Source organism: Mesoplodon bidens (assembly GCF_964165515.1).
Source record: "Mesoplodon bidens genome assembly, chromosome: 1".
NCBI lineage: Eukaryota > Metazoa > Chordata > Mammalia > Artiodactyla > Ziphiidae > Mesoplodon > Mesoplodon bidens.
In genome coordinates this window covers 72,864,044-72,879,240 of record NC_138176.1, presented here as the reverse complement: position 1 = coordinate 72,879,240, position 15,197 = coordinate 72,864,044, and the positions used below count along the sequence as shown (strand labels likewise).

Sequence of the window (15,197 nt, the reverse complement as noted above, 5' to 3'; positions counted from 1 at the left end):
TGATTATTTGGGAAAGCTGAATGGTTAAAGAAAGTGGAAAATGTGACATTCAAGGTAATTTATAACATCAGTGCTTAGTACACCCCAATTTGCTTACTGATGATTCCCCAAAATTTATAAAAAATCAGCACCAATCAACTTCTGTGGTTCTCTATGATCAAGTAACCCATATTTCTTGTATCAAATAAGAAAAGATGTTCCATTTAGTGATGGATATAAGAGAAACCAAAACTAGCTGAGTAATTCCCCTCAAAAATCACTGTTCTTCTTTTTTTCCTCCTTTAGCCATCTTTGATACTGTGTCTGGGGCTGAGAATCCAGGGATAAATAACATGTGTACATGCCTTCTCAGGAACTTGAACTCCAGGTGAGAAGTCAAACAAGCAAATGAAAAAGAAATGGAAAAACAGTTCTAATACATTGAAATAAGGTGTCGCGTAAGGCAGTGTAAATAGGATTCTGTGTGTTGGGAGTGCTTAAAAATAAAGCTGGCCTCCCCTGTATTTAAGGGTGGAGATTAGAGGTCAGTTTTAGATAAATCTTTATTCTGTGATAAAACACCTATTATAGTTATCCCTTGGTTATCAAATTAGGATGAATACACTCAGGAAAACTGGAGTTTGCAATTTTTTATGGAGAGCTCAGAAAGTAATACTGTACACAGTACAACAATTAGGAGGACGAAGTATAGGAGTCACCCAGAGAGTTACCATGATTGGAGGGACTGCAGGCAGCCCAGGTACAGTGTGTGGTTGACTGTGAACTTCTCTGGATTCAGCTATTCTGACACAGCACTGGACGTTGAGGAAAAATACCTGAGCCTGGATATAAGCTAAAAAGTGATAAAATTGGTGTCCAGAGTTGACCCTATGGGACCTGGCCATTGAACTGACCCAAGAAGGGCATTCTTGTAGTATATGACAAATTGACAGGACATGTCCTCAAATGGTTACATCCTGAGCTGATAAGAAGAAACAGCATGAGTGGCTTGAGGTGTGGACTACATGAATCTGTGGAATCCCTGGACAACAAGGAATTAGAGAAGTTAATAGGCATATGGATGTTTTGAGATTGATTGGAAAAAAATTAAACAAAGTGACGACATTTGCCAACTGTTACTCGATCTAAGAATGTCCAAACAATGGCAGAAAATGAGTAGCTGAAGAATAAGGGAATCGTAGAGTGAAAAGAGATTTGGACTAGGATTCGGAAGATTTGGGATTAAATATTACTTTATTTGTTATCATTATGCCAAATAATTGTTTTACAATGTGTGTTAGTTTCTGCTTTATAACAAAGTAAATCAGCTATACATATACATATATCACCATATCCCCTCCCTCTTGCATCTCCCTCCCACCCGCCCTATCCCACCCCTCTAGGTGGTCACAGAGCACCGAGCTAATCTCCCTGCGCTATGTGGCTGCTTCCCACTAGCTATCTATCTTACATTTGGTAGTATATATAAGTCCATGCCACTCTCTCACTTTGTCGCAGCTTACCCTTCCACACCCCCATGTCCTCAAGTCCATTCTCTGTCTGCGTCTTTATTCCTGTCCTGCCCCTAGGTTCTTCAGAACCTTTTTTTTTTCTCTTAGATTCCATATATATGTGTTAGCATACGGTATTTGTTTTTCTCTTTCTGACTTACTTCACTCGTATGACAGACTCTAGGTCCATCCACCTCTCTACAAAAAACTCAATTTCATTTCTTTTTATGGCTGAGTAATATTCCATTGTATGTATGTGCCACATCTTCTTTATCCATTCATCTGTGTGTGGACACTTAGGTTGCTTCCATGTCCTGGCTATTGTAAATAGAGCTGCAATGAACATTGTGGTACATGACTCTTTTTGAATTATGGTTTTCTCAGAGCATATGCCCAGTAGTGGGATTGTTGGGTCATATGGTAATTCTATTTTTAGTTTTTTAAGGAACCTCCATTCTCTTCTCCATAGGAGCTGTATTAATTTACATTCCCACCAACAGTGCAAGAGGGTTCCCTTTTCTCCACACACTCTCCAGCATTTACTGTTTATAGATTTTTTGATGATGACCATTCTGACTGGTGTGAGGTGATACCTCATTGTAGCTTTGATTTGCATTTCTCTAATGATTAGTGATGGTGAGCATCCTTTCATGTGTTTGTTGGCAATCTGTATATCTTCTTTGGAGAAATGTCTATTTAGGTCTTCTGCCCATTTTTGGATTGGGTTGTTTGTTTTTTTGTTATTGAGCTGCATGAGCTGCTTATAAATTTTGGAGATTAATCCTTTGTCAGTTGCTTCATTTGCAAATATTTTCTCCCATTCTGAGGGTTGTCTTTTCATCTTGTTTATGGTTTCCTTTGCTGTGCAAAAGCTTTGAAGTTTCATTAAGTCTCATTTGTTTGTTTTTATTTTTATTTCCATTTCCCTAGGAGGTGGGTCAAAAAGGATCTTGTTGTGATTTATGTCATAGTGTTCTGCTTATGTTTCCTCTAAGAGTTTTATAGTGTCTGGCCTTACATTTAGATCTTTAATCCATTTTGAGTTTATTTTTGTGTATGGTGTTAGAGAGTGTTCTAATTTCATTCTTTTACATGTAGTTGTCCAGTTTTCCCAGCACAACTTATTGAAGAGGCTGTCTTTTCTCCATTGTATGTTCTTGACTCATTTATCAAAAATAAGGTAACCATATGTGTGTGGGTTTATCTCTGGGCTTTCTATCCTGTTCCATTGATCTATATTTCTGTTTTTGTGCCAGTACCATACTGTCTTGATTACTGTAACTTTGTAGTATAGTCTCAAGTCCGGGAGACTGATTCCTCCAGCTCCGTTTTTCTTTCTCAAGATTGCTTTGGCAATTCGGTGTCTTTTGTGTTTCCATACAAATTGTGAAGTTTTTTGTTCTAGTTCTGTGAAAAATGCCATAGGTAGTTTGATAGGAATTGCACTGAATCTGTAGATTGCTTTGGGTAGTAGAGTCATTTTCACAATGTTGATTCTTCCAATCCAAGAATATGGTATATCTCTCTATCTGCTTGTATCATCTTTAATTTCTTTCATCAGTGTATTATAGTTTTCTGCATACAGGTCTTTTTTCTCTTTAGGTAGGTTTATTCCTAGGTATTTTATTCTTTTGTTGCAATGGTAAATGGGAGTGTTTCCTCAATTTCTCTTTCAGATTTTTCATCATTAGTGTATAGGAATGCAAGAGATTTCTGTGCATTAATTTTATATCCTGCTAGTTTACCAAATTCATTGATTAGCTCTAGTAGTTTTCTAGTAGCATCTTTAGGATTCTCTATGTATAGTATCATGTCATCTGCAAACAGTGACAGCTTTATTTCTTCTTTTGTGATTTGGATTCCTTTTATTTCTTTTTATTCTCTGATTGCTCTGGCTAAAACTTTCAAAACCATGCTGAATAATAGTGATGAGAGTGGACAACCTTGTCTGGTTCCAGATCTTAGAGGAAGTGGTTTCATTTTTTCACCATTGAGAATGATGTTGGCTGTGGGTTTGTCATATATGGGCTTTATTATGTTGAGTTTACTTCCCTCTATGCCTACTTTCTGGAGAGTTTTTATCATAAATAGGTGTTGAATTTTGTTGAAAACTGTTTCTGCATCTATTGAGATGATCATATGGTTTTTCTCCTTCAATTTGTTAATATGGTGTATCTCATTGATGGCTTTGCGTATATTGAAGAATCCTTGCATTCCTGGAATAAGCCCCACTTGGTCATGGTGTATGATCCTTTTAATGTGCTGTTGGATTTTGTTTGCTAGTATTTTGTTGAGGATTTTTGCATCTATGTTCATCAGTGATTTTGGCCTATAGTTTTCTTTCTTTGTGACATCTTTGTCTGGTTTTGGTGTCAGTGTGATGGTGGCCTTGTAAAATGAGTTTGGGAGTGTTCTTCCTTTTGCTTTATTTTGGAAGAGTTTGAGAAGGATGGTGATAGCTCTTTAAATGTTTGATAGAATTCACCTGTGAAGCCATCTTGTCCTGGGCTTTTGTTTGTTGGAAGAGTTTTAATCACAGTCTCAATTTCAGTGCTTGTGACTGGTCTGTTTACATCTTCTGTTTCTTCTTGGTTCAGTCTTGGAAGGTTGTTCTTTTCTAAGAATTTGTCCATCTCTTCCAGGTTGTCCATTTTATTGGCATATAGTTGCTTGTAGTAGTCTCTCATGATCCTTTGTATTTCTGCAGTGTCCATTGTTACTTCTCCTTTTTCATTTCTAATTCTATTGATTTGAGTCTTCTCCCTTTTTTTTCTTGATGAGTCTGGCTAATGGTTTATCAATTTTGTTTATCTTCTCAAAGAACCAGCTTTTAGTTTCATTGATCTTTGCTATCATTTCCTTAATTTTGTTTTCATTTATTTCTGATCTGATCTTTATGATTTATTTTCTTCTGGTAACTTTGGGGTTTTTTGGTTCTTCTTTCTCTGATTGCTTTAGGTGTAAGGTTAGGTTGTTTATTTGAGATGTTTCTTGTTTCTTGAGGTAGGATTGTATTGCTATAAGCTTCCCTCTTAGAACTGCTTTTGCTGCATCCCATAGGCTTTGGGTCATCGTGTATTTATTGTCATTTATTTTCAGGTATTTTCTGATTTCCTTTTTGATTTCTTCAGTGATGTGTTGGTTATTAAGTAGTGTATTGTTTAGCCTCCATGTGTTTGTATTTTTTACAGATATTTTCCTGTAATTGATATCTAGTCTCATAGCATTGTGGTTGGAAAAGATACTTGATAAAAGTTCAGTTGTCTTAAATTTACCAAGACTTGATTTGTGACCAAGATATGATCTGTTCTGGAGAATGTTCCATGAGTGCTTGAGAAGAAAATGTATTGTGTTGTTTTTGGATGGAATATCCTATAAATATCAAATATCAATTAAGTCCTTCTTGTTTAATGTATCACTTAAAGCTTGTGTTTCCTTATTTATTTTCATTTTGGATGATCTGTCCATTGGTGAAAGTGGGGTGTTGAAGTCCCCTACTATGATTGTGTTACTGTCTATTTCCCTTTTTATGGCTATTAGCATTTGCCTTATATATTGAGGTGCTCCTATGTTGCATGCATAAATATTTACAATTGTTATATCTTCTTGGATTGATCCCTTGATCATTATGTAGTGTCGTACTTTGCCTCTTGTAATATCTTTATTTTAAATTCTATTTTGTCTGATATGAGAGTTGCTACTCCAGCTTTATTTTGATTTCCATTTGCATGGAATATCTTTTCTACACCCTCACTTTCAGTCTATGTGTGTCCGTAGGTCAATGTGGCTCTCTTGTAGACAACATATATATGGATATATATGGGTCTTGTTTTTGTATCCATTCAGGCAGTCTGTGTCTTTTGGTGGAAGTATTTAATCCATCTACATTTAAGGTAATTATCGATATGTATGTTCCTATTACCATTTTCTTAATTGTTTTGGGCTTGTTATTGTATCTTTTCCTTCTGTTTTGTTTCCTGCCTAGAGAAGATCCTTTAGCATTTGCTGCAAATCTGGTTTGGTGGTGCTGAATTCTCTTAGCTTTTGCTTGTCTGTAAAGGTTTTAGTTTTTCCGTCAAATCTGAATGAGATCCTTGCTGGGTAAAGTAACCTTGGTTGTAGGTTTTTCCCTTTTATCACTTTAAATATGTCTTGCCACTCCCCTGTGGCTTGCAGACTTTCTACTGAAAGATCAGCTGTTAACCTTATGGGGATTCCCTTGTATGTTATTTGTTGCTTTTCCCTTGCTGATTTTAATATATTTTCTTTGTATTTAATTTTTGATAGTTTGATTTGCTGTTTGATATTATATTGAGCTGGGAAGTCTCTGGTGGACCAATGTCCTGAACTCAGCTCTCCAACTTCAGATGCATAGGCCTGAAACCCGCCCAGAGCACCAAGACCCTTTTGGGAAGTCTGAGGTCTTCTGCCAGGCTTCAGTAGGTGTTCTGTAGGAGTTGTTCCACATGTGGATTTATTTCTGATGCATTTTTGGGGAGAAAGTAGATCTCCACGTCTTATTCCTCCACCATCTTGAAGGTCTCCCTCCATTATGCCAATTTTAAATGAAGGAATAGAAACTCAGAAAGTTAACTAAATCAACGAAAGATACCTAGCTTCTGAGTGGCAGGAATGAGATTGAAATGCAAAGCACTGAACAACTCAGGTGACATTTCTCACTGCACATATCCAACTGACTTCTTGATATATCTTTTTGAAGTGTTACAGGCATCTTAAATTGGACTGGACAAAATAGAGCTTTGACTTTCTCTGCATGCCCTTCTAATTCACTTCCCCACAGATTTTCCCAGCCTCAATTATGGTATCACCCTCTCTGTCCAGTTGCTCAGGCTTCAAACTTAAGAGCCATCCTTGATTTCTACTAATTCACCTAATTCATGTAATTCATTGGTAGGATCTACAAGTTCTATAAAACATATCCTGCCATTAATACTGTTCAACTACCATTTTTTACCCCAACTATGGCAACAGCCTCTAAATTGGTCTTCTAACAGAACAAATCTTTAAGTATGGACGTCAGGTGCTGCTGAGAACTCTTGCCTCCTTAACAGTCCATCCTGCACACAGAAGCCAAAGTGGACTTTCTAAAGTCTGATTCATACCCTGCCATACTTCAGTTTAAAATCACCCAAGGCCTTCTGTTTATAACCTGGAAAAATTCCACTGTTCTTGCAGTGCCCACGCACTCATTCCCCTGCTCTCCACCCTCCCCTTCGTTCCCTACTCTGAGCCACGTTGGCTGTTCTGACTCTTAGACAGTCAGCTCCTTTCCATCTCAGGATTTTGACATCAGCTTTTCCTTTTCCACATATCTTCCTCCTACTCATCATTCCAGTAACAATCAAAATGTAACGACAAAGAAGTGACTACCTTAGTTAAAGCAACACCTTCACTCACTCTGAATGGCCTTTCCACATTTCATCTTCTTCTTAATGCTATCACTTCTTGAAATCCCAAGAGATTAAAGTCTCATTGAAGACATAGACTCTGTTTTACACACTTTAATATTTCATGCCCATAATGGTACCTGTGTATATTTGGTGTTTAACAAATATTGTTTGATTGACTGAATTAATGGGTTATTTTCATCCTAAGGTAGCTTTTCAGAAATGATGAACAAACTAGTGAAACAATAGAATATTCTCTTTCTAAATACAGGCATATGAACATATTGCGAGTTCAGTTCCAGACCATCTCTGTAAACCAAATATCGTAATAAAGCGAGTCACATGAATTTTTCGGTCTCCTAATGTATATAAGAGTTATGTTTACACTATATTGTAGTATATTAAATGTGAAATCGGGCTTCCCTGGTGGCGCAGTGGTTGAGAATCTGCCTGCTAGTGCAAGGGACACGGATTCAAGCCCTGGTCTGGGAGGATCCCACATGCCACGGAGCAACTAGGCCTGTGAATCACAACTACTGAGCCCACGCGTCTGGAGCCTGTGCTCCGCAACAAGAGAGGCCGCGATAGTGAGAGGCCCACCCACTGTGATGAAGAGTGACCCCCGCTTGCCACAACTAGAGAAAGCCCTCGCACGGAAACGAAGACCCAACACAGCAAAAATAAATAGATTAATTAATAAACTCCTACCCCCAACACCTTAAAAAAAATAAGTGAAATAGCATTATGTCTAAATAAACAATGTACATACCTTAATTTAAAAATACTTTATTGTTAAAACATGATAACGATCATGTGAACCTTTAGCAAGTCATCATCTTTTTGCTGGGGGAGAATCTTTTATTGATGTTGATGGCTGCTGACTGATCAGAGTGGTGGTTGCTAAAGGGAGGGTGGCTGTGGAAATTTCTTAAAATAAGACAATGATGAAGGTTGCAACATTGATTGACTTCCTCTCACGAGTGATTTCTCTGTAGCATTCAATGCTGTTTGATAGCATTTTACACACAGTAGAATTTCTTTCAATATTGTAGTCAATCCTCTGAAACCCCTGGTGCTGATTTATCAACTAAGTTTACATAGTGTTCTAAATCCTTTCTTATCATTTCAACAATCTTCACAGCATCTTCACCAGGAGTAGATTCCATCTGAAGAAACCATTTTTTTTTTGCTCATGTATAAGAAGCAACTCTCATCCGTTCAAGTTTTATCATGAGATTGTAGCAACTCAGTCACATTTTCAGGCTCCACTTCTGTTTTTCTTGATGTTTCCACCACATCTGCAGTTCCTTCCTCCCTGGAAGTCTTGAATCCCTCAAAGTCATCCATGAAGGTTAGCATCAACTTCTTCCAAACTCCTGTTAGTGTTGATATTTTGACCTCTTCCCATGAATCATGAATGTTCTTAACGGCATCTAGAATAGCGAATCCTTTCCAAAAGGTTTTTAATTTATGTTGTCCAGATCCATCAGAGGGGTTGTTATCTATGTCAGCTACAGCCTTATGAAATGTATTTCCCAAATAATAAGACTTAAAAGTTGAAAGTTCTTGATCCATGGGCTGCAGAATGGATGTTGTGTTAGCAGGCATGAAAACAACCTTAATCTCATTGTATGTCTCCATCAGAGTTCTTGAGTGACAAAGTACATTGTCAATGAGCAATAACAATGAGCCCCAAAACAATTAAAATAGTAACATCAAAGATCACTGATCACAAATCACCAAAAAAATACAATAATAATGAAAAAGTTGGAAATATTGCAAGAATTACCAAAATATGACAAAGAGACATGAAGTAAGCACATGCTGTTGGAAAAATGGTGCTGATAGACTTGGTTGATGCAGTTTTGCCACAAACCTTCGATTTGTAGAGAACACAGTATCTACAAAGAGCAGTAAGGTGAACTATAATAAAATGTGTTATCCCTGTAATGGTAAATAATAAGAAAATCTTTGTTAAACTAAAATCTGTGGGTATTACGCTTAGATTGCCTGTGATTGTTCAAAAGTAGGAAAAAAATGTGGGGATACATTGTGATGTATTGCTCAAGTTGGTACTTAGATTGTAACCATATAGTACTTATATCTTACAGTAAAGACCCACAGTCAAGAACAAATCACAACTCTACAGCAATTTTCAGTAATTGAAAGGCCAGAATCTTTCATTTCATTTCAAAGTCAGAGCCCAAAACACCAAGACTGATAACTCCTGAAATTATTCTTTGGAATTCCAAGAGAAATACTATGTTTACATACTGTACATACAATAATTTACTAAAGTTAGTATTTTCCACTCTTTGTTCTCATAAGAGGTTAGGCTGAGCAAAGAGTCACCAATTTTATTATTTTATTAAATAGAAATTTTAAAAATGGAAATTGTTGCAGCAATTGCTGCTGTTATGAATTAAACCAGCTCTTATTTTTAACAGACCCTCTAGATTTCTGAGACACTTTCCTAATCTGGATACATCATTCTCTCTCCCTGTCTTCTCTATCATGCTGGTTTTCACAGCAGCTTTTGTTAACTAAGCAAACTTGGGTCCGCTTGCCCAATGCACAGCAAAGCCAATCTACTGATACCAGATTGCAGTGAAGGAAAGTATAGCATTAATTGCAAGGCAACCAATGTGAGGCCAAGGAAGGAGAATGGGCAGCTCATGCTCAAAGGATCCAAACTCCTTGATGGCTTTCAGAGAAGGGTTTTTAAAGGCAAGGTGAGGGAGAGGGTCACAGGGTGACTGATCAACCCATGCACATTATTCATATTGGTTGACAGTGAGGTAACCCAGTGGTAGCTCAGGAGTCAACATCAACAACCTTCCAGTTCCAACCGGTCTGGGGTCTGTGTGTGGGTGTTTAGCATGCAGTTAATTTCTTCCACCTGGCAGGGGTTTTAGTATCTGCAAAACAACTCAAGGTTAGGGTTCAGGATATTCTCTATAGCCCTTGAGGGGGAACGAAAGGTCCTTGACTTTGTTTTATGGAGAAACTATGGTTATTTTGTCTTGCTTGACTATTTTCCTTTGTTTCTCCATTTTCTCACTTCTCTGATTAAATTTGCTCTTTGGAACTCAGGGAAGGCCTAGGATGTTGAAGATTTTTTACAAACAAGAGGCAGGGGACACAAGTGAGAGGTGTCTGTCCGTGGGAAGACCCCTCAGGGTCCTGCTTGTTTTCACTTCTCATAGTGGAAACATAAGATAGTGTTTGGGAATGGTAGGAAATGAAACCAGAGGGGCAAGGCTGGACCAAGTCTTGAGGCTGAAGGATCTAACCATGCTGAGGAGCTTGGACTTTATTGTGAGAGTTTATGTTTTGGAAAAGAAAAGGAGGAGAAGAAAAAGAGGAGAAGGGGAAGAAGAGAAAAGGGACTCTTGTTTGTCTCATATTACATTCTAAGTGCTATCCAATTTCTCTTCCTCTTTTTGCTCCCAAACTTCTCAAATGAGTCCTCTATACTGAGACCTATATAATAGGATGTGAAAGTAGGATAGTTGCTATTTTCTCAGCTTTAGTTGAGACTCTAAACTGGAGAACAAAATGTTTTATTATCCACAAATTATAAAAAGAAGTGACTAAAAAAAGACAGCCTAAATTTTAATCAGATAAATTCATCCTTAGCCTACATTGAAGATACTTTAAGGAGAGGCTTGAAAATTAGTAGAAATGGGTGAGTAGAACTTCCTTAGTGAAAGAATCATGAGAGACTGAATATACAAATGAACAGTGCCTAGATCATATATGTCAAAAGAACTCTCACCCACATCCTCTGCAGCAACCAGCCGAGAAAGCCAAACCACAACCTCTGTAGCAATCATCCAGAACAGTTAGGACTTGATCCGTGACTGCCAGCTTCCTAATTTTTGACCTTACTTCCAACTTAGAACAAGCCAGAAAAAATAAAAAAGCCAAATATGCTCCTCAAACCCATCACATAAGATGCTCTGCTTCTAGTTAGAGCTCCTCTGGCTTCCCCACACCAACAATCTCCAATCAGAGAAAACCTGAAGGCATTCCTCTTTCTATACTCTGGAGCTTTCCTACTCCCCTGCCTGCCTTTGATTCTCTGCTAAATGCAAGTACTGGTGATGACTTCCTTATTACAAAAGGCTCTGAACAAATAGCCTCAGTTCTCATTAAGGTGGTCTTTATTTATTTTCAGAGTGCTATGATATTTCTCCTCCCCTCTGCCTGGGGGACAGGACAGTGGCGCTTCCCCCTTACCTATAGCCAAAGACTCAGGGACCAACATGTTATTCAGTTCCAACAAACGTCTAAAGGGGAGGTTGGTTGAAGGGACCTGTGATGGCTGAAGAAAAAAGGCACAGCTATGATGGCACAATTTGGTAGGGCAGGGATGTATGCAGATATCACATAAACCAAGTGTGGATCAATTGGGCTATCTTGAAAGGGACCCTCCCAAGATGACTTCCTGGGAAAGTGATTTGACCCCAAGAGAAGGTCTCTTAAAAACCCACAAAAGCACCCAGTGAGAGAAATCATCAACTTTTTGATGGACCAAATGGGAAAAAACATACAAGTGAAATAACACTGTTTCTGCCTTTATTTCTTTTCCCTCCCGCAATACCATATTTAGAAAATCCGTGGGTAGAATAGTGAGTAGGAGAGGAAGTAATGAAATTTTCTTTTACCCTCAAATTTGATTATTTCAAATAGTATTTTATTGGAATATTATTTCTTTATGCCAACACTTATTTTTTTTTGCTGAGGCTTCTGAAAGAGTTGCTGAGAAAACTACCCTGCATCTCCTCTGCCGTGGGCCATGACACTCTTCTTGATTAAATTATGAGTAAAGAAGTTTTCTGTAAAATATTAAAAGCTTAATATTAGAGATAAATTTGACCAGTCTGCTTTCTCCCATTGTGTTATTCTAATGCAATTAAACAATGCAAGGTGAATTTGCTTTGAGGAGACCACAAATTAACTTGCAATTTTGAACAAAGCCCTGTGATTGTTCATCAGGCCACTGTTATACCCACCCATTAACCTCTACTGACTCCAGAAGAGAGAGGAGAAAAAATAATAATAAAAAATAAAACATAAAAACTTCACTGGCGTTCCATCGGGAACTTTAGATCAGGGAGCCCTACAATGCTTCTCATATCACTGACCTGACATCACCACCCCAAAGACAGGCCTCTCTGAACTTCTTCCTGAATTCATCCCCCCATTCTTGTCTTTCCAACCACTCAGTGGGCTGTGAATAAGAGCTGTGGTAAAGAGTAGGAAATGCTGGCAGTGAGGGGAGGGGTTTCTATTTTCCATAGAGTAATCAGGGGTGACCTCACTGAAAAGGTGATAATTGAACAGAAAACTTCAAGAATTCAGAGAATAAGCCATGTGGATGGGGATGGGGTGGGGAGGATGATAATATTTAAGTCAGAGCAAGTGCAAAGGATATGAGGACATAGGCTTGAGGATTCTAGCAATAGCAATGGACAAACATCACTGGAATGAAGTAAGTGAGACAGGAATTATGAAGAAAAAGAGCTAATGAAGTAAGAGGTAGTGTGTGTATGTGTGTTTGGGGGTGGTGGGGATTGTATCATATAGGGCTTTGTAGGGCATTGCGAGAACTTTGGCTCTTATTCTGTGTGAGATGAGAAGCCAGTGGAGGATGTTGAACAGAGGAGTGATTTCTCTCGTTCAGAGAGAAAGGATGACTCTTGCTGTTCTCCTGATAGAGGAGTGGTGGTAGGTAAGGACTGATGAAAAGGAGACTATTATAACAATACAGCAAGAACTGGGTGGTGGCTGGATCAGGGTAGGTAGTGACAAGGGGTTGAATTATGCATATATGTTGATACAAGCAGTAGGATTTGCTGGAGGATTGAATATGGGAAATGGGAGGGAAAAAAGGAGTCAAAGATGATTCAAGTATTGTCTTAGGCAACTTGTGGGCCATTTACTGAGAAAGAACTGAGAACACGTGGGGGGTGAAGTAGGAGTCGGTAGTTGGCAGTCCCTATGGGGGGTAGAAACAAAGAGCTAACATTCACAATAAGGAAGTAGAGACACTGCCCAAAGGTTCAGGAAGGATCCATAGGGTACACGCTTTTAAGCTATGCTTTAACGTATGGATGAGGTTTTCACAGAGGAGAAAGAAAGAGTATCCTTTTTCTTAAACCGGAAGAGCCAAGAGAAAGGAACTGGGAAAGCATGGGCCATTATTTGGAATCGTGATCATTGTGGTTTGGTTGCAACATACGATACACATAGGAAATTGCAGAGAAATAGTTTTGGGAAAGCGGGATGGAGCAAGATGGTGACGGCCTTGCATGCTTAGTTTAGGAGTTTGGACTTGACTTGCTAGGCAACTGGGATATGCTACAGAATTTTAAGCAAAGGAGGGAAATGGTGATATTAATCTCCACTTTAAGATGTCAGTGGAATGTGGGATGGATTGGGGGGGCAGGTGAGGGAATGGAGTTGAAAGCAGGAAAGTAATGTAGCCGTTGTGATGGACAGTTTCTATTTGCCCTTCCAGGTTCACTCTCTATCCTTCTTCAACCTGCATTGTGCCCCTGGAGTCTGACTGTTACAGACTGTTTATATAGGCTACCTTTACCCTCTAATTTATGATTAATTTGTCCAATAGGAAACACAGCAGGAGAAAAGAGAGCAGGTGTAGAGTGAGGCCAGAGTGACTGTTATCCTGAGTCACTCACTCCCTGCCGTGCGTGTCTGCTTAAAGATACAGCTCCTATCAGGAGGCCCTATTCTACAGAAACCTGGGGTCCAAAAACTGCTCTCTTCCTTTTTTAAAAATTTTTTTATTGAAATATAGTTGATTTACAATGTTGTGTTAGTTTCAGGTGTACAGAAAAGTGATTCAGTTATACATACATATGTACAAATATACTATTTTTCAGATTCTTTTGCATTATAGGTTATTACAAGATATTGAATATCGTTCCCTGTGCTATGCAGTAGGACTTTGTTGGTCATCTATTTTATATATGGTGATGTGTATATTTTAATCCCAAACTCCTAATTTATCCCTCCCCCCCACACCTTTCCCCTTTGGTAACCATAAGGTTGTTTTCTAAGTCTGTGAGTCTATTTCTGTTTTGTAAATAAGTTCATATATGTCATTTTTTTAGATTCCACATGTGACATCATATGATATTTGTCTTTCTCTGTCTGACTTACTTCACTCAGTATGATAATCTCTAGGTCCATCCATGCTGATGCAAATGGCATTGTTTCATTCTTCTTTATGGCTGAGTAATATTCTGTTGTGTATATATACCACCTCTTCTTTATCCATCCATCTGTCTGTGGCTCTCTTCCTTGACTCCTTAAGCCTAGAGAAAAAACAGGTTTCTTTGCAGTTGGTAAATGTGTTATAATGTTCCTTAACCCTGCTCACACCCTTGGAAAAATTCCCTTCACCAAACTGTCCTTAGTATCCCTATTCAAGCCTGCCATTCATTTGCCACTAAAACTGTAACTGTGTGCCACAGAAAAAACTCCAATCATGGTATTTAAAACTTGGTATTTTACTTTTTTTTTTAAATGACATCCAGGGCTAGTGTGGTACTTTTGTGGTCATGTGGTATCTTGGATTGTATAATTCTTCACCACACTAACACTGGCTACCACATGGCTGTGGGAACACTGCCCATCACTCCCACTCTACAGGCAGCAGGAAGGAGAACAAAAGGGGTCCATTTCCCAACAACTTCAAGAAGTCTTCCAGGAAGTCTCCTTCAATGCTTTTGTTTCCATCTCTTTGGCCAAACTTCATCACGTGGCTCTGCCAACCTACAAGTGAGACCGGGAAATGATTTTTCTAGCTGGGCGCGTTGCAGCTCTGAATAAATTTGGAGTTTTGTCATTAAGAAAGAAGCAGAAAATGATATTGTATAGGTAATTACAAGCCTCAATTCTGGTTAAATAATCCAAAAAATTGAATAGGTAACAAGGGCCAGAGAATGTGTTGAGGGAAAGGGGAAGTAGTTATGGATACTGTGAAAGATATACAAGATGTTAATGTTGGAATGACCCTGATTAACATCCTCTTTCTTTGACAATATTTTACTTAAGCCCTTTGATCTAATAAAATATTATTTATCTGAATACACAACTCTCTAAAATCTTCTTGTTGACACCTTTTATAGAGTATAACCAAGAAAAAAGAAATGGACTTAAGTCTGAAGAGAAGTGACTAGAAAACAAAAGAATATTGGCAATTTCCATTTCTACAACTTTGGTAATGTTAAGTAATTCTGGAACCATATCAAAGAACACAATGACA

General features: G+C 38.3%; 1 protein-coding gene across 1 annotated transcript in view; it reads left to right on the top strand.

Annotated features, from left to right (window-relative positions):
- Positions 1-310: 310 nt before the first annotated feature.
- Positions 311-15,197, top strand: part of PPA2 (inorganic pyrophosphatase 2) — a 170,633-nt gene continuing 155,746 nt past the window's right edge. Inside the window, exon 1 of the mRNA XM_081240657.1 lies at positions 311-367. Within this exon, the coding sequence (XP_081096783.1) occupies positions 341-367 (27 nt within the window). The 5' untranslated portion in view covers positions 311-340. The remainder of the gene's footprint in view (positions 368-15,197) is intronic.